At 41.8% G+C, this 19,200-nt stretch overlaps 2 protein-coding genes across 4 annotated transcripts in view; both read left to right on the top strand.

Annotated features, from left to right (window-relative positions):
- The window catches only part of LOC118405034 (probable serine/threonine-protein kinase kinX), a 4,136-nt gene extending 2,911 nt beyond the window's left edge, over positions 1-1,225 (top strand). The window contains exon 3 of the mRNA XM_035804433.1: positions 5-1,225. Within this exon, the coding sequence (XP_035660326.1) occupies positions 5-952 (948 nt within the window). The 3' untranslated portion in view covers positions 953-1,225. The remainder of the gene's footprint in view (positions 1-4) is intronic.
- Positions 1,226-3,916: 2,691 nt separating this feature from the next.
- Positions 3,917-19,125, top strand: LOC118404252 (polyadenylate-binding protein 4-like). 3 transcript variants are annotated; one of them, XM_035803298.1, is made up of 16 exons: positions 3,917-4,205; positions 5,958-6,185; positions 6,693-6,886; positions 7,411-7,529; positions 7,883-7,996; positions 8,519-8,639; positions 9,167-9,307; positions 9,501-9,596; positions 9,959-10,074; positions 10,975-11,122; positions 11,786-12,014; positions 12,572-12,708; positions 15,076-15,114; positions 16,412-16,546; positions 17,243-17,347; positions 18,026-19,125. In XM_035803298.1, the coding sequence occupies exons 2-16, from the start codon at positions 5,990-5,992 to the stop codon at positions 18,098-18,100; spliced, it is 1,965 nt and encodes a 654-aa protein (XP_035659191.1). In that variant the 5' UTR covers positions 3,917-4,205; positions 5,958-5,989; the 3' UTR covers positions 18,101-19,125. The 3 variants fall into 3 exon arrangements, with proteins under 3 accessions (XP_035659191.1, XP_035659192.1, XP_035659193.1); XM_035803299.1 differs by lacking the exons at positions 3,917-4,205; positions 15,076-15,114 and having other exon boundaries at positions 5,990-6,185; XM_035803300.1 differs by lacking the exons at positions 3,917-4,205; positions 15,076-15,114; positions 16,412-16,546; positions 17,243-17,347; positions 18,026-19,125 and adding an exon at positions 14,207-14,254 and having other exon boundaries at positions 5,990-6,185.
- The last annotated feature ends 75 nt before the right edge of the window (positions 19,126-19,200 follow it).

Here is a 19,200-nt window from a genome sequence, read left to right as displayed (position 1 = left end):
AGAGAGAGAACAAGAACAGCAAATGTTAGAAGAACGAGTGAGAGAACAGCAAATGCTAGAAGAACGACAGCAAGAACAGCGACTGTTAGAAGAACGACTACGAGAACAGCAAAGTGCAGAAGAACGACGGCAAGAACAACAAATGCTAGAAGAAAGAGAGCGAGAACGACAAATGCTAGAAGAGCAACAGCGAGAACAGCAACTGCTAGAAGAACGAGAAAGAGAACAGCAAATGTTAGAAGAACGGCAGCAAGAACAGCAAATGCTAGAAGAACGGCAGCAAGAACAGCAAATGCTAGAAGAACGACAACCAGGAGCTAACGATGTGTCTGCAACCGATGACATAGGACAGCCAGGGGATACCGGTGGAGAAGGGTCTTCCGTTGACGAAAATCATCATCCTCCCAATGAGGTCGACCAATCAACAGTCAATGATGAGGCAGCAGTTGAAGAAAACAACGACTTACCACCATTGGGAGCTTCCGGGAATCATCGCCCCGAACCGATAGCCAGCGATGAGGCAACGGGAGAGTTGGCCTCAGCTCCCGGCGATACAAGCTTGCCGGGCGGTACCAAACAATGGTCTCCGTTCGACGAAAACGTGGCAACAATGGGGAAAGGTGGGCCATCCATTACTATCCAGCGACCCACCATACACAACGGGCAAAATGATGACGAGGCATCTGATGAAGAAGGGAACAGTCCATTCAGCGGACCATGGTCTCCATTCACCAAAAACGCCCCTTCTTTCGGGAAGCACCCTCCACATGATCATGCCCACGGGCCTTCATCCAGCGGTTCTGCGGTAGGTGGGGCCGAATCGCAGCAGGCTCGCTGGGCAGATTTGATCCACAACATGCGTAAACCAAACGCTGACCCGTTCCGTGGAAAATGGTCCCCATTTGACGAAAATCCACCACCCTTCGGTCGAAATCCGGGATCCATCGGTTGAGGATTACCGAAAAACGTCAAAAACTAATCTCCAACTCCAAGCAGATGTTGGAGAGAAAGATCGTATTTTTGTTCATTGCGAGTCTTCCCTGAGCAACCATATCCTTATCTTCAAGCAGATGTTGGGAAGGCTAAGAGAAGATTAATTGTTTTAGCTACACATAAAACGGTTATCTTACTGAACTGTACCACATTTCGCCAGGCATTCGCAATTTGTCGTCTGACATTTCATTTTTTTAAATCGCAAAATTACAATTCTATTCTAATATTTTACCTATGTTACGCCATATACTAATATCATTAGTGTTCAACCTTATGTTATTGCCAATGTGATTTTTATGTATTTCGATTATTTGACATTTTTAATGATTCAGCGGCAACACTGCAATTTTGAATACCCTGGACAGTGAGGTTTTATACGCAAATGAGTCGAACGTTGCTAGTGTGACTGCAACGGAAAATCGGCACAAATTCGGAGAAGTTGGTGCAATTTCCAAGCACAATATGGCTCATTCCAGTGATATTTCAGCTTTAGGGAGGTAGTTGACACCGAGACGAGCGATTCAGCGTCCACCAACATCTGCTTGGAGATTACCCCACCCCTACATCTCTAGACACTGACTGAGAGAAATACGTTTTTTTCTCCCCAAAATGGCGTTCCTACCCTCCCCCTTCCTACCCATGCGCCTATCAACAGCAATTTGAATGTGTGACAGGTAGCCGTCAGGGAATCCCGGCAGACCGGAAACGGTACGATCTTTCTTCCCAACATCTGCTCGGAAATTGGTCCAAAGCGGCTTAAAATCTTTACTTACCTTTAGTCTCAGTCACAGCTGTTGTAATATGAGTAAGCACAAATAGGCTTTGTAACGTTGATCTGTTGTAGGATATATCTAGATCTTTTAACGCTTACTGATTCTAAACGTAGCGAGAATCCAAATACCCACAGCCTCCGCTCTTGAAGCGTTGCCAAAATCACCAGGACTAGTAAACATTGGTGGATTCTTCATTAGTCTAGACTGTTAATGATGATATTAATGTTTGATGAGTTAGACAATATAATCATTCATAAATGCTACATGATTTATGTGAAAAAGAATAACATGGGAGAAAAAGAGGACGAAATGATAATGGCAATGACGTTTATTGCATTATCATGCCTAACTTTCAAGAGCCAAATACGGTTAGATTCATAGAGTATAATAGGGCACGTTCTGCTTCATAATGTTATCTATGTCTATAAATAACTATAATTAATACGATTTTTCTTCACGAAGCAGTAGATGATGATATTACATACATTTCTTCCTTTGTTTAAAAAAGTCCAATCTCTGATAACTCGTTAATATATAATCGCTATTAGATAGAATATAAATAAACTGAATACAACTACATCCTGATTGTTTCCCATATACCCTCTCTATCACGACGTGGTGAATATCATATGTATAACTGCACTCGAGTGATTAAATGCAAGGATCGCAAAAATATGGCGTGTTTTGTTCTATTTTATTTTGCCTGGGTTGTCCTTATTTCATGATGGACGTCAACTCTAAACATGTGCATTACTGTACTAGTACACTATCATCATCATCATTCAGGGTTCTCCCCAGAGAGTGGAATAAGGGAGGCCCTCCACTATACTCTCAGCCAGCTCCACTACACTATTTTTTCAAATTTAGTGTGTTTCTTCCCTATTTTCTTTGTTAGTTTTGCTAAGATTAATGACAATTCACAGATTTTTGTACCAAGTGGCATCACTTTTCCAGTCAGCATTGTCTGCAAAAACTTGTGAATGAGCAATGATCAAAACAATAGTAGTTTTGCCACTTCACAACAAAGGAATAACAACAGTATATTATACTTGTAGTATTTGACACCCTCTGTCATTGCAAAATGAACCCATTTTCATGAAAGTGCAGCGCGTTGGTGCGGGTTATTTTTGTCAGCCCCTCCACTATACAATGTACTAAAAATTCTGGGGAGAACCCTGTCATTATTAGTACACATGTACTTGCAATAGAATTGAATGGGAAAAAAAGAGAAGTTTAATCTTGATATCGTTTGAATCATGTGAATGTAACGTCATTCCGTAAAAGAAATGGGCAAAAACAGTCACTTCTTGAAAATCGCTCATTTGAGCCAAATAAGGAAGTGTGAGACGTCCCCTGGCTTTTCCCGCGCTTGACGTTGACCAATTAAACCGATTGTGTGTGTGACGTCATCCTCGGGTTAGGTGTCGTTGTTGATTGGTCACGAATAGGGCTGGGTACCGGTACAGAAAATTCAGGTCCAGGTCCGGTTCAGGTCCAAAGGATCAGGTCCAGGTCCGGACCTGAACCTGGACCTGATGCAGTATGACTCATACCACTGGTCCATTTTACTACAAAGAAATCTGTTTGGTGGAGTATTAGACTTACACTGGCGTTTTAAAATCCTACAACGCTAACTTCACCTGTACAATTGGCTGTAAAACTTGGTAGAAATTACTATAAACTCTACACTACTTCACTTTTGTTATTTTCTTCCACCTGCAAGCGCCAAAGCGTGTGAATGCCTGATAAAATAATCTGTTAATTTTCTAATCGGTCCAACATCCGGTACACCTAATTTTTTCAGGTCCGGTTTTTCTGGACCGGTCCAATAAGAAAAACCGGTTTTGTACCGGTACGCTGTACCGATACCCAGCCCTAGTCACGAAGGTAAACGAAGATGTCGTCATACCAACTGGAAACAGGCAGTTAGGTCGGTTTACTGCGCTATGGTTCGGAAATAAGCATCCGCCATATGCAAAAACGTCTTAATTACAAAAAATTACATTTTTTTGTTATCATTTTTACCAAAAACAATTTCGATTATTATCTTAATCCATTTTAATCCACAATTTTGAGATGACATATTGTTTCCAGTAAAAGATAAATCATCAATTTGTGGAATTATTTTCTTACGAGTACGTCACTTCCGGCGGCTAACTAGAGCCGGCGTAGGTACCCCTCCTCACCTTTTTACCTGCGTCAGCTTCCACGCGTTGTTGTGTGTTAGCATTTTAGGCCCACACAACAGCCGTAAACCCAAAAATTTACAAAAAACAACAAAAAAACTTAAAAAGTGACAAAAAATTCTGTATAAAAACTTAAAAAGCTTGAGAAAAAAACTCGCGAAACGGTGGTAGGAACGTCCCAAAGTCTGCCGAAGCTCGAAGATCCAGCAAAAAATTGACAACGCCATCTTGGATTTGAAGACTTCTTTCTGAGGTAAGAATTTCTCATTTTTCTCTCAAATAACTAAACATATCACCCTGACAGATACATAACGCATATCTTTAACGTCTATATCAAGTAACTTCGCTAGTACTGGTTCTATTTTTCGTCTGAAATACGTCAAAATCTTGTCTCAAAATGACCGGGTTTCCAACTAGGGACAAGCCGGCCAAAAACGCCCACTGAATATTTTAGCGACTCGTTACCGAAAACTATTAGTTTATACCATAGAATCACTCGAATTTCCCTGTAGTTTTTTGGCACAAGAGTAGTCTGAAACTGTTTACTGAAATGAGGATGTTGTAAGTGTTGGAGAATGTCGCAGTTTTGTGGATTTTTTCCAGTGGCGTAATACAGGAAGTGAAAGCACGTGGTTCGTACCTCGTGGCCAAAGTGCTGAGCACAGTCGGATTTTCATGCGTTTTTACCGTCCAATTTGGACCTTTTTTATGACAACCGCCCAAAATATCTTACAATTTTCAGATAATTAAGAAGGTTATGAAGTTATGCTTAAAAGTGTAATGTTGTGGGCTATGTGCTCAATTATTTGATCCAGGACAGTCTTTACAGACAACACAAATCATAATTTTACTTTTTCCTGACAATGACATCGCAGAATAATTTGAAAATTTACTTCGTTCTTTCGGAAAGAATAGTTGTCTTGGTTGATTAACAAACAGAATAAAGAAACTTATAGATCCATAGTTTTTAAATTTCAAATGAGTTCAACATTTCCTACATATATTCTCGAAAATGCCTTCATTTTTGGTGAAGTTTAAGGGAAAAAATTATAGGTCTTAGTCCCAACAAGTAGGTTCAACCTCCTTGGTCCCAACAATTATAACAGACAAATAGATAGGTTGTCTGCTCAAATTTTCTGTTCAATCAAATTTTGTTGTTGTTACAGACCATATGCTTGTTTAGTACTACCTGCCCGAGCTTGTGTTTGTCTAACATTTGTGCACATGTTAGCAGACCTAAAATCTTTTCACACAGATTTTTAATTACTTGTCACCCTGGGTATTTTATTTTAATCAATGCAATCATTTCAACAGTCAGTACAGTGATTGACATGGAGTGTTAGAAATTCTGTCCTTGGGAAAAGTAATCAATGGGTTTTAAGTTTTTGGTAAATTTTGCAATCAATGGCATCAGCCGGATATTGTGCTTTTATTTAGCGCCTAAGTCTTCAGTGGTAAAACAGTACATCCTCTTTGAAATCAATGTCCAGTTTTGTCTTTAGTTTAGGGCCTTCATCTTGGGATTCAAATTTGCTTGCTAGGACAGGAAAAAGTAATCTTACTTGTCTGCCCAAACGAGCCAGGGTACCATCCGGGCAGTTGTCCTCGCCTATGTTCGCTTCTGCTACCTGTCTGGGGAACATTCAAACCTTTGGTGGTGATGCCAGTTATGAACAAATTGAGAAATAGGTTCTAGAGCGCTCGTTCAATGACATTAGGCCTCCCACCAGCAGATTGAGGGCATTTCGGGTGTTGGAACGCCTGTTCCAGTGAGCGCTTCCTTTTATTCCAGTTGGCGCCCTTGTTCAAAATTTGGACAATCCAGATCATCTGTTAGAGTTGCCAAGGTTCCCAGACAGAACAGCAGAGAAGTGACTGTAGAGTGTATAATAAATGTTTATCTGGAACTCCCCGATGAAAACCTGGGCTATTTCTGAAGTAAATCTGAACTGTATGTTCCAGCATAAAGGTAACGATTGTTGTGTGTTTTTGTCTATTTTCCCAGATTACATACCTACAAGTTGAGAAGAGATAACCATGAACCCAGGCGGAGGTCCCACCTACCCTTGCGCGTCGCTGTACGTCGGAGACTTGGACCCCGACATTACGGAGGCCATGTTGTACGAGAAGTTCTCTCCCGCTGGACCCGTGCTGTCCATCCGTGTCTGCCGCGACATGGTGACGCGCCGCTCGCTCGGATACGCCTACGTCAACTTCCAACAGCCAGCTGATGGTGAGTACTTTTGTGTTCCTTTTTAGTGAAAACTATAGAAAGAGCCTTGGTTCATGTTATGAAAGGAAGCAAATGATTTATAGAGTTGTGGGCAGTGCCATAATGTTAAAGAAGTTATGTTCAAAACTCCCCAAGAAGAAGACCACTCAGCGGACTAATAAAATCTGGTCAATGAGGACAGGTGGTCACCAAATGAAAGATTCTTAACACTCGTGTCAAAAATATCTTAAGGTACGCCAAAAAGGGACCACATTCGTCATAATAGGTGTAAATAATAACCTGACTAGAATCTGTGACAAATTTCGTGCCAACAGAAAAAAAACACAGTAACAGTTTTATGGGTTGTGCATACATAGAGATGTTATACAAGTCTGGAAAGTTACCAGTTTTTAAAAAAAATTATCTGTGGTATCCTCTCCAAAACGTCATTTTCTGACTGTCTGCTGTATCTAGTGTACAATGTGGTTGTGTGACCCTCTATGACCTGTGACCTTTAACCCTCCCCAGCTGAACGTGCCCTGGACACCATGAACTTTGACACCATCAAGGGCAAGCCCATGCGTATCATGTGGTCCCAGCGCGACCCCTCGCTGCGTAAGTCTGGCGTCGGCAACGTCTTTATCAAGAACCTGGACAAGTCGATCGACAACAAGGCTATTTACGACACCTTCTCAGCTTTTGGCAACATCCTGTCTTGTAAGGTAAGAACAACATCTTAGTTGTACTCTTAGATATACCCTTGGTGTTTCTTAATTTTTTTTTACCAAGTTCTAGATGTAAGACGTACGTCACATTTGTCTCAACTTGAAAGTACTGTACAAGACGACTCTTGTGCAGAGTTAAACAAGTTTCTAAAATTCCCTTGTCTTATGGCGCAGTTAAAGATATACTTGCCTGAAGTAACATTTCACTTGCCCGATTCACTTCCAGTAATGAGATTAAAGGTGAGGGTAAAACCCTAGGCTCTATTTTTCTGTGTTGAACAATGCTTGATGCCATGACTGTAGACTGTACATGTATATCAAAATTTCACTTAATGGAAAAATCTTGTCAAATCGGGCAAGTGGGGTAGGAAATGCACTTGCCCAATCGGCACTCTCACTTGCCTGGACAATCAGACTGGTGGACTTGTCCAACCCTGTTATGCAGTAGAACTTACATAGCCCATTGGGAAAAACACAGCAGTTAGCAGTTAGTCACACTGGTTGTGAATTGTTCTTTCCAGGTTGCCCAAGATGAAACCGGATCCAGCAAAGGTTTTGGTTTTGTGCACTTCGAGACCCAAGAGGCAGCTGATGAGGCCATGGCCAAGGTCAACGGCATGATGCTCAACGGCAAGAAAGTGTAAGTGTTCGTTAGGTCAAAGTTCAAACACATGGCTATGGCAAGGATTTTATGATGTCAGACAACAGACCAGTAAAACCATGCGATGATATACAAGAGGCATTTGTCTGTAAACTGCAGTCCTAAAAACGTAGCGTATCTGAGATGGCAGACTTCACCCCATTTGCATGAATAGCTCAGAAACATGCCAAAAACCATACTTCACTCCTTGCGATGTGAAATAAAAATTTTACCTTTTAAAAGATGGAAAAAGAACTTGCAAACATGATATAACTAGAAGATTACAGCAAGAAGTAAGATGAAGATATGTTGGTAAACATTTTGTTTATTGTTGATGTGTTCCTTCTCTGCAGGTATGTAGGACGTTTTGTGCCGCGCAGTGAGCGTCTAGCTGCCATGGGAGAAGCCCAGAAACGCTTCACTAACATCTACGTCAAGAACTTCGGAGACAAGTGGGACGATGACAAGTAAGATTTTTATGTCCTGGACTAAAAGTTCCATTGAGTTTGGGAATGTAGTTTTTGTAGTTCATGTTTCTAGCCTGTACTCAAGCAAATCTAGTTATCTAAGAGTTTGATATCCTGGATATTTTACACTGGTGTGTGTAAAACGAAGAGAGTGCTTCCCGCAACAGTTATGGTGTTATTCGGTATGCAAACAGCAGCAGGCTAGTCGACTGTTAATGATGTGTGTTCATCTTCTGTAGCCCTTTCCCTAAGTGCTAAACAGAGATATACCATTTTTCAAGTCTTTGGAATACAGGCTTTTCATTTGACGTTATCTGCACCATGTTGGATTATAGTGTTTGTCCACAAAACACACTATACTGCTATTGCTTAATCCAATTAGCCGCTTACATGGTCTCCAGGGGATTCAGATTATAATTATTATGACGTCAATGGGAAGTCTGTATAACTGAACAAGTATAAGGTGAACACTTGGCCATTACACCAGGCTACAGAGTTTAAGTTTGTGTTGTTTTCTCGCAGGCTGCGTGATTTCTTTGAGAAGTACGGAAAGGTGGTGAGCGCCAAGGTGATGACGGACGACATGGGACACAGCCGCGGCTTCGGGTTCGTCAGCTACGAGGAACCCGACTCTGCTGGAAAGGTATGTCAAGAAGATGCCAAACAGTCATGTAGACTACTTGAAAGAGTCGCAGTCCCTAGGATGGGACTTAAGGTCATGATCCACTGTTCATTGCGTTGAAATTGAGTTAAGATGATTTCATGGGCACAATGAACCTGTAAAAATGTACACAGTGTCAATCTTCTGCCAAGACCAGTGGAAGAATAGTTCTTCAGTAAGCTAAAACTGGATTTAGATCACTTTCAGAAAATGAAATGTTTCATAGAAGTCCTAGAACTTTTAGCAAGTTCAGACCGTTCTTTTCTGTGAAGCTTTACAAATGAGGAACACATTTACCATGTATCACCCCAGTAAAGGTAGTTCACCTTGTAATTTCTAGCAGTGTTAAGCTTATATAAAATTGGTAACAGAACTTCCCATGTTTCATGCTACATTTTGACCTGCCCAACATTTGAATCCTGGACCTTCCATGTGCAAGACAAACACTCTACCCCTAGACCATTGCACCCATCCCAAATATGTCAATAAACCCTTCGTTAATTGTTCAGGCCTGTGAGGAAATGAATGACATGGAGGTGGATGACGGTCGCCGCATCTACGTTGGCCGTGCACAGAAGAAGGCGGAACGCCAGGCCGAGCTGAAGGCCAAGTTCGAGAAGATCAAGCAAGAACGCATCCAGCGCTACCAGGTAAGTTTCTTCCAGTCAATAACACCCTGATATTTCGCTGCAGAAAAAACTCGCTGAATTCTCAAGCTAAACTGTAGTAAAATTTGAAAAATGTTAGGTCTCACATCTGAGTCTTTTTTCATTTAGACTAGTAGGGCCTAGTCTACTAGCTGTATTATTGTTTACACCAAGACTTTCTCTTCTGCCATCTTAGGGTGTGAACCTGTACGTCAAGAACCTGGACAGCACCATTGATGAGGAGATCCTGCGTAAGGAGTTTTCACAGTTCGGAACCATCACATCCTCCAAGGTAAGTTCATTCCTTCATTAATTTCTGTATTCATGAAAGCTTTGTAGAGCAAAGTCTTTATCATACACTGATGGTGACACTCAGGTGTCCATGTATTCACTCACTATCCTGAAGCCAACAAAACTACGCTTTTGGGAGTGAAACATATTTGAATCCTGTGACCAGTATTATGCTAATCTGTCCCTGGCTATTGTTCCTGGCTGGCAGACAGTCTAGGATGTTGAGTTTATGTCTTTGACAGAAAGTCTTTGGCTGTCTGTTTTCTTCTGACAATTCATTGCTATGAGTTGTGTTGATGCACTTGTAAGTACAGGTAATGCACACACTAGCGGCTCTCTAACCACTCTCTCCTTCTACTTTAGGTGATGACTGAGAACGGCCGCTCCAAGGGTTTCGGCTTTGTGTGCTTCAGCTCTCCCGAGGAGGCCACCAAGGCTGTGACGGAGATGAACGGACGTATCGTGGTCTCCAAACCACTGTAAGTCTGAGTAGAGTAGTTAGATCATTATACTAGTAGTACACAGGCCAGAAATACTGGGTCCATATCAGGGCTTTAGCCAGCTCGAGATTTTTTTCAAGATTCCAAACAAAGTTCGTAGAATGCACTGTTCTTGGAGTGAGACCTTGAAAAACGGGTTTTTAATGAGATTATCGTATGCGAAAGGGTGCCGACACACAATCGTCAACAATCATGACAATAGCAAAACAAACAGCGTGTGGCTTTCCGACAATGGGCTGTCCGGGCGTCCCCAAGCCGTAGCTTCCCTCTTTTCAACTTGGCCTCCTTGCTTCAATCAATGATTTTTTTTCCGTCAAGGTTGACGGATTGGTTGAAATTTTTTTCCGTCACACGCAGCAAATTTCCGTCAATTGACGGAAAAACGGACGCTGGCTAAAGCCCTGGTCCATATGCACTTCAGTACACCCAAAATGCTTGGATGTCAATGTAGGTGTACCTAGACATCTTTTGGGGGTTATGTGTTTCAAGGTTTCATAGTGTACAACATGTTTTTGACACTTAATTTTCAAAAGTTGAAACCTTTGTTAGGCTTTCAGTTAGCCACAGAGTTTCATATTCAAGCTGGATTTCAAGTTATGTTGCACAAGTGCGACTATTACTAGTATTAGTTTTGAGCCCTGCATTTACATCTAGTTTGTGTTTTCCTTAATTTTTTAATTTAGTCACATAAGTTTTCGAATTCAAGCTTGACTTTGAGTTAAGTTGCACAATTTCCCAGAAATGAATTTTGAGCCGTGGACTTAGGTTTCGTTGAATGTAAGTTACAGAATTTTTTAGATTCAAGCTGGATTTGAAGTTGTGCACCTATCCCTGATAAATTTGGGGACCTTGACTTAAAGTTTGTGTTGTTTTCCCCAGGTACGTTGCCCTTGCTCAGCGTAAGGAGGACCGTAAGGCGCAGCTTGCCTCCCAGTACATGCAGCGTATGGCCGGGATGCGCATGCCTGCACCACAGCCCAACCAGATGTTCCAGGGTTCATCCTACTTCATGCCGTCCATGCAGCCCGTAAGTCGAATAAAAACAAGTTTTACGATTAAAATGTGGCCTTAATGCCCAACTGACATGTTAAAAACTAGATACTTTTTCCTGTGACGCCACCAAATATGAACGCACGTGCCTGGATATAATCCAAATCTACAGTGCTTTTGCATTTCATGATGACAATTCACAATTCTGGATAACTATAAACTGTTTCAAATCCACCTTGGGAGGAGGTACGAAAAAATCGTTCTGTATCCAAAAAGGAGTGTTCATGATGATCAAATGTATGCGTTTCAGCTTGCTAAGTGGATAGAAACGTTTGATTTTTTTTTTTGCATCATGAACAGGGCTATAATGTAATTGTTGTACCATAAAAACCCAGTCTTTCCCAGTTGCTAATGCAGCAATATGGATTACAATCTGCACTACTGTACTTCTTGAAATGTTGTACTGTAAATGCATTTAAGTTCGCGGGATTTAATTTCACGTTAGTGGGAAAAAAAACTTTTCGCGGTGGTTTTAAGTTACGACAGCACCATGCACTGTAGCCTCTTGGAAAAATGTTCGCGATGGTTTTAACTTCACGGTGAAGTGGCCAACGCGAAAACCGTTAACATAAAACCACTGCGGAAGTTTCTGCATTTACGGTATTCTTATATTTACACTTTTTTTGTGTGTCATCCACAGCGCTACTTCCCCAGCCAGATGGCCCAGGTCCGTGCCAGTCCACGCTGGCAACAGGCCGCTCCGATGCGCCCCGGCGGCCAGGCCACCGCCTTCCAGGCCATGCCCGCCGCCGGGTCCCGCTTCCCGGCCGCCACCGCCCCGCGAGCCGCCGCCGCAGCCGTGCGACAGGTGGCCCCGCAGGCGATGGCCCGCACCACGCAGCCACCTGCTCAACGCATGGCAGGGAGAGGTGAGAGGTCAAACAGGGAGGGGTGAGAGGTCACAGGGAGGGGGGAAAGGTCAAAGGAATATGGGTGGGAGAAGTCACACAAATGGTGGGAGGCTCTTGCACTAAGGAAATTGTTGTTTCTTTGACATCATTGCTATAGAGTTATCCCTTAGATTAGTGCTTTAAAGAATTTTCCAGTTGAGTTTGGGTTTGGTGATGATTCGATGACGAGTCTGACCACCGACCGGCGGAAGTTCCTTCTAGCTGTGTCTTTCGTGACGACACGTACGAGGCATTTGTCTGAAAACCCTGTACTATTAAAAGACCTGTCGTATATTAAAAGGAAAAGACTGAATCTAAGCTTGTTGTTCAAAGAAGTGCAGTGACCAATAGAATAGCTTATTTTCCAGGTATAAGGTATAACTCAATTTCTGATCATTGAAATGTTTGTTTTCCATTCTGACCAATGAAATTGATTGTATTCCCTTCTGACCAATCAAACATCTTCATTTTCCCTTCTGACCAATGAAATGGCTTGTTTTCCCTCCTAACCAATGAAACGGCTTGCCTTACCCCAGGTGGTGTTGCGCCAACCCAGCAGCCCCGTGTGGGAGTTGCCGCCATGGCCAACCAGCAGCCCCGCCCAGGATACAAGTACACTGCCACGATGCGCAACCCGCCCAGCGGGGGTCAGCCTCAGGCCATGAACCCATCGGTAAGTTCAAAATCTTATCGGTACATTACTACGTGTCTTGGAGATTTAACTGCTGTGCTTGTAACCTTTCTAGAACAAACAATAATGATACTAGAAAGGCAACATTTTTGCAAAAATGCAAAGTGTTTTCCCTTTAGCCTTGTGTCAAGCTACTTGGATACAATACTATACCATAAGGCTTGCCCCAAAGTAGAGAGCGAGTGAAAAAAAGAATTGTGGCCATGATTGGGGGGTATCTGAGTAGCCTGATGTAATAGCCAGCCCAGGTAGACAGCCCAGCTTTTTCTGTAAACCTTTTCTGCTAGGAGGAAGAAAGAAGAAGAACGCACTTCGGGAAAACATAATTATACATTCCAATTTCTTTAACTAATTGTCACTATAGACTGGTGGATGCTATAGACAGAATTCTTAATGCTTTGGTCAATGGGGAAAATAATCTTAGGGGACGACAAAAATGGCCATGAATGGTTCTTATGCAGAGTTAGTCACTACTAGAACAGATTTGACCAATACTCCAAATTTCAATTGGATTTTTGTTCAGTAGACTTGACCATTGTACACGTCAGATGTTTTTAGTAAGGTTTTAGTAAGGTTAGATGCAGTAGCAGTTTCTTTCTCCTAAGGCCTGTTAAACAGTTTTTGCACCAAAGGAGCAAAGTCTCCACCCATCCTAAGTGTGTAGCAGTCCAAAGTTTAACAAACTTGAATGTAACCAAGGACTGTGCCATTGTTCTTCTGGGTGTGTTGTGTTCTCATCTGCATGTATTGTGTAGACATGTCCCTCTCTCTCTTTCTATCTCTGTCCTTTTCTCCCTGTAATGTAGTGTACTTGTCTGGATCTTAAGCATATAATGCATGTTGTGAGTCAATACCCTGGTATCTAACCTGTTCTAGTACCAGTTCGCACCTTTGCTTGTAGAGCAGACATTTGTTCGCTCAAACATAGAGTGGTGTATTGGCATATAGGGCAGCAAGTTTCCTTGCAGTTTCATTGGCAAGGTACATTTCTACATGAGAGTTGCTAGCCCTTCCCTTTTAACTTGTATGAGGCAACTTCTCGAACATGGGACCCCATATTACTTTTCTTATAAAACGATTAGCTTGGCACCAACTAAGATTTACCTACCTAGGATTTGAACTGGGGTCTACCAGTTACCTACCTGACTTAGGAACTCAACTGTTAGGCCGCTACCAGTTGAGCTACAGGGACATCCCCCAAAAGAGTTAGCATTTGAATAAAGCCTAAAATATAGGAGTTCTCTGTTTGAGTCACAAATTCTTCGTAACGTTGTAGTAATGGGGTTCAAACAGACGTTGGTGAGTTCAACCCCACTTCCGTTTCAAAGGAGCATACGTTCTCAAAACAAAGCAGGACCTATGGAGCGAACCTGAAACTAGAATAGAATGTATGCCAGGCATGTGACTCTCAAAATCTCCCAGAAGAATCTGTAAAGTGTTTGTCCAACATGAATGCCAGTCTTCTTTAATTCTTCGTCAGGAAGAAGCAAATGGAATTGAAAGTTGACTAGAAAGGGAAAAGGTAAAAGAAACGATCCCTTACTTTGGCATGACAGTCTCCCCCTAACTTGGACTTGCTTGACTGTGTCTAAGTGGCTTTGAAAACTGACCGTATCACGTATTCAGAAAGGACAATCAAATTTCAGAATCCTTTGTTGGAAAATATGCATTGTGTGAAGATAGCAATGTTGTATTAAAAAAAAAAGACTAGCAACAAAATGAGAAAATGGTCACCCAATTTCTTTCAATGGCATATCTTGCATGCAGATTGGACTTGAAGGTAGTCAAAACTTCACAACGCAAGTGAAGAAACTGTATTTTGTTAGAGATGAGAAAAAAAGGATCTGGCATGAATGTTGGATACAGTGTTATATTCTGTTGTGGTGTTTACCGTAAGTCTATGGGATTTCTGCCCCTTGTTCTACTCCATGTGAAGAGTACAGTTCAGTAAATAAAACAAAACTTGCAACTTGGAGAGAGAGAAAAAAAAGCAAATTTACAGTCTTTGTGTATCCTAACAAAAGCACTAGTTGATCGAAATCATGTTTTCTGACATCAAAATCATTTTTAGCTACACATTTGAAAACATTGGTTTTAAAAGCATGATTGTTACCATTGCTTTTATCAAAATTTCAAGGACGCTGAAAGAAAAAAATTACATCTGAAGACATTAAAAAGATTCCTCTTTCCTAAAGCTCTGTGAGAGAAGTTTTTTTTCTTGTGAAAATCTTTAAAAGTCCTCCTTTCGGAGAGAAGTTTTTCCATGGAGCGGAGCTTGTGGCTGATCGGTGTTGACTCTCTTCTGTCCTGTTCCCTTTCCTTCTCCCCCCCTCCCCACGGCTTCTGTAGGTCATGTACCGACCGGCTTCGTACGCACAGTCCAGCAAGGTGCGTCCATCCGTCCTCGTGTCTCTGTCTACAGCCTTCCTATGAAGCCCCTTTCACACACGTCCTATATATGATACTATGAAAAAAATTGTCAACTGAAAGTGTTCACCTACACCCCTTTTCCACTAGTGACTCCAAATAATGAGCGACCAAAAGGATGCCAGATAAATTGTATTGTGTGTTATGTTGTTGTTAAACTCATACTTTTACATATTGCATAATATTCCAATTATCGACCACGAAAATTCATTTCCGTTCCCTGTATGGTCGCTTGGTGATTTCCATAAAGTGGAAAAGGGGCCCTAATACACAGCTATGTTCGGTTGGTCCTGTTGGTGCAAATTTTAAATGGTACCATGGAAAATGTTTGTGAAAGGGGTTTGATCATTATGTGTAGAAAGTGTTAACCAGGACCAGGGACTTCTCTTGAACAACAGGGGGAGTTTTGTTTTTGGTTTATTTGAAAAGAGAAAGGGCTCAAGATACGCATTCCAAATATTTGGGTTTGGTGATGATTCGATGACGAGTCCGACAACTGACCGGCGGAAGTTCCTTCCGTCCGAGTCTACCGTGACGACACGTACGAGGCATTTGTCTGAAAACCCTGTACTACTTGACATCATGCTATAGCTAAAACACATCTTGGATATAGGTATGTATTGAAGAAGAGATGTTCATCAATTGACTGCTGAAGAAATAGTTCATCCATTGCTTACTCAATCTGAAACAACAGTCAGTGAAATCTTGTCCAAGAAAGTCCCTGGTTTCTTCTTAAGTCTGTGTCTTCTCTACTGTCCTCTTACATCTACATTTGTGGAACAGAGTCTTATCCATCTGTGTACAATGTCTTTTGATGTGCACTGTCTATTGTATACCAATAGTTGCTATGTTCATATACTGTAAATGCATTTAAGTTCGCGGGGATTTAATTTCGCGGTAGCAAGAAAAAGGACTTTCCTGGCGGTTTTAATTTTGCGGTAACACCATAGACTGCAGTCTAATACCATAATAGAAAAATGGTCGCGATGATGTTAAGTTTGCGGTAAGGTGGTCACTGCGAAAACCGCGAACATTAATCTGCCGCAAACATTTCTGCATTTCCAGTATATGTCTATCTATGGAGCACATGTTTTTTTTTCTCTTGGAAAATGTTAAGCATTGCCAAATTGATTTGGGTAGGATGCCAAAGTAAATATCTTCTATGGTGTTGAGTTAGACCCTTTTGAAATTGTCGTCAATAGCAATTGTCTAACCCCCCTCCGTCTCCTCCCCCCCCTTCTCCTCCCCCTCCCCCCAGGTCCAGGAGCAGTCCACCCCCCAGCAGGCCGTCCATGTGCAGGGCCAGGAGCCCCTGACTTCCACCATGCTGGCTGCAGCACCCCCTCAGGAACAGAAGCAGATGCTGGGAGAGCGCCTCTTCCCTCTCATCCAGGTAAAATTACAAGGGTGTAGTAGCCTTAGCCTGATTAAATCTCGCTCATAGCAGCCCGCCAAACATCCGCTAGCCCCCTAGAGGGGAGGGGCCAGTTACAGCCCTGGACAGCGGAGTTTGTGTTACACAGACTACTTAAAATGTTTTTGTTTGTTTTTATTTGTCCAGGGGTACATGTGGCCTCAAACATGCACATAACAGTAATTGACAACGAAAATCAAGTAAATGGTAATGTAGCAGGAATCAACAAATATTAACAGAGTTAACTTACTAAAGACAACTTTACTAAAGACAAGGAGTTTTGCTGTTTTATCCATGATTTTTGAGCTTTCAAAAATATATTTTTAGTAGTTTCCTGACATGTAGATGAACAGGATAGGATAAGAAGTTTTTGAATATACTATATGATACGTGGTTGTTTCCTTTAGCAATGCGAGGGTAGGGTTTGGTGATGATTCGATGACGAGTCTGACAGCAGACCGGCAGAAGTTCCTTCTGTCCGTGTCTTTTTTTGACGACACGTACGAGGCATTTGTCTGAAAACCCTAAATAAAAACGCATAGATTTCCTATTATTTGATTGCACAATGTTGAACGTGTATCCAAAGTCAGAATGTGGAATGGCAGTACTGTTTGGACAATGTGGTACTTGTTTACAAAGTTGACATTGTTGTGTTGTTGTTGTTGTTGTTTACAGAACAGCCACCCCGATCTGGCTGGTAAGATCACCGGTATGCTGCTGGAGATCGACAATGCCGAGCTGCTTCACATGCTTGAGTCCCGCGAGTCTCTCAAGGCTAAGGTTGGTAACATTCACTCTCTCAGTCACTCATTTCCATAGATAGTAGTAGTTGTAGTAGTAGCTGTAGCTGTAGAGGCAGTCTCTCTGTACACAGTGGTTCTACACTTCTGTCTGTCATCAGCCAATCATAGTGATTAACTCCCAGTTAAACTTTTGGTCACCCGAGTTAACACTGAATGCCAGCCACTACAGACCCTTGCGACAGTCGTATTGAGTTGACCTAAGTTAGCGACAAATGGCAGCTGCTCCAGACACTTACAATTTAGCCCTGTCTATTGTAAGCTCCTTGCAATTCAGCCCCTGGCTGTGAAGAGGAAGTAGTCCGTCCGCCCACCCAATAACAATAAAAATGTTGAAAAACAACCATATACATGTCCCCAGTTACCTTATTTTCAGTGAATAGACAAATTTCATAGCTTTGCCTATCTCTGTCAAAACACAGAAATCAGCCTGCAGAAATGCAAAGTTGAAACATGAAAATATGTGAAAGACATGAAGCCACTCTCTATTGGTCAAATCTATAACTGCTGTGCGCTCATTAGTTGAACTGGTAATTAAGATCGACAGTCCTATTGTGGATCATGTGTTGATTGTCCCTTGTATGTTAGTAAGATAGTGTGGACGCTGTAATGTTCTTGGTATCCGATTTTAAGCGAGCATTCCCGTTTTCTCCCGTAGGTCGAGGAGGCCGTGGCTGTACTGCAGGCTCACCAGGCCAAGGAGCAGGCCGCGCGCGCCGGCGTGGCGGAGTAACCACGCCCCCTACCACCCCCACCAAGTTTCGCGAGGAACCTAACGTTAAACCTAGAGTAGCAAGCAAGCAAGTAATTCCTTCCTGTGGAAACTGTACGCCAAACCGGGTGGGGTGATATCTGGAAAGTTGACGCATGGGTAAAACTAAAACTTTTAACTGCAAAAATAGCGATAGTCGAGTGTGAATGAGTGTTTTACAGTTTCAAGCCTGACTATTATATACTACCTTTTGTATGAAAGCTGTCAAAAACATCTCTTTGTCCATCATATTCGTTTCTTCGTTCGTTGACCTCGTGCAAGGAAATCCTCTTCTTTTAACAACGGAAGTTGAGTGGGCAGGATATTTTTGTAGTAAAATCCAACAAAATCGATAAAGACAGCCAGGGAAGCCTGTGAGAAGGTAAACTAAGTCTGTTTTTCTATAAGTTCCATAGTAGTTGTCTTAGTTATGCCACATGCAAGTGTTTTTAACAGCAGTGACATTCTATTACTAATCTGCATGGGTTTGTTGAAATATTTAAGTGGTCAAGATTGTTGAAAAAATTAATAATGTTGGACAGTTTTTGAATGATTTATAACATCCTAGGATGACACAGGGTTGAACTGTTAATAGCTTCATGTTACTTTATGCTATTTTTGTAAAAAAAAAATTGTAAAACTAATCTTACGTTTGAAAAGGTGCCACCTGGCGAGGTGTACAGTTTTGCGGGACTGATAGTTCAAAAAAGGCAAAAAAAATCGTAAAATAAGTAAAAAAAATTTCGATCTCAAGCAGAAAAGAAGAAGAAACCACACGGAAACTAGAGGAGGCATAAAAAATGGAAAAAACGTATCAAAAACACCGCAAAAATGTGGAAAAAAAGGAGACGATCTTGTTGGGAAACTGTGGCGAGATCAGCTCTGGGAATGAGTGTTATCAGAATAACTGGTGTGTGAACATGTGTTCTTGTTTGTGTTGAGGCTGGAAGATGCCTTGAATGTGTACCATCTGCAACTTTGGGAATTAAAACTACTGTTTCACACCAGCATTGTGGTCGTGTCTTTTATGTTCTCTGTTGTAGATATTGTGTAGAGATTGAACAAAGGTTCAACCATTAGGA

This window comes from Branchiostoma floridae, chromosome 17 (assembly GCF_000003815.2).
Source record: "Branchiostoma floridae strain S238N-H82 chromosome 17, Bfl_VNyyK, whole genome shotgun sequence".
NCBI lineage: Eukaryota > Metazoa > Chordata > Leptocardii > Amphioxiformes > Branchiostomatidae > Branchiostoma > Branchiostoma floridae.
Note: the sequence above shows the minus strand (reverse complement) of the source record. Positions and strands in the feature narration are given on the sequence as shown.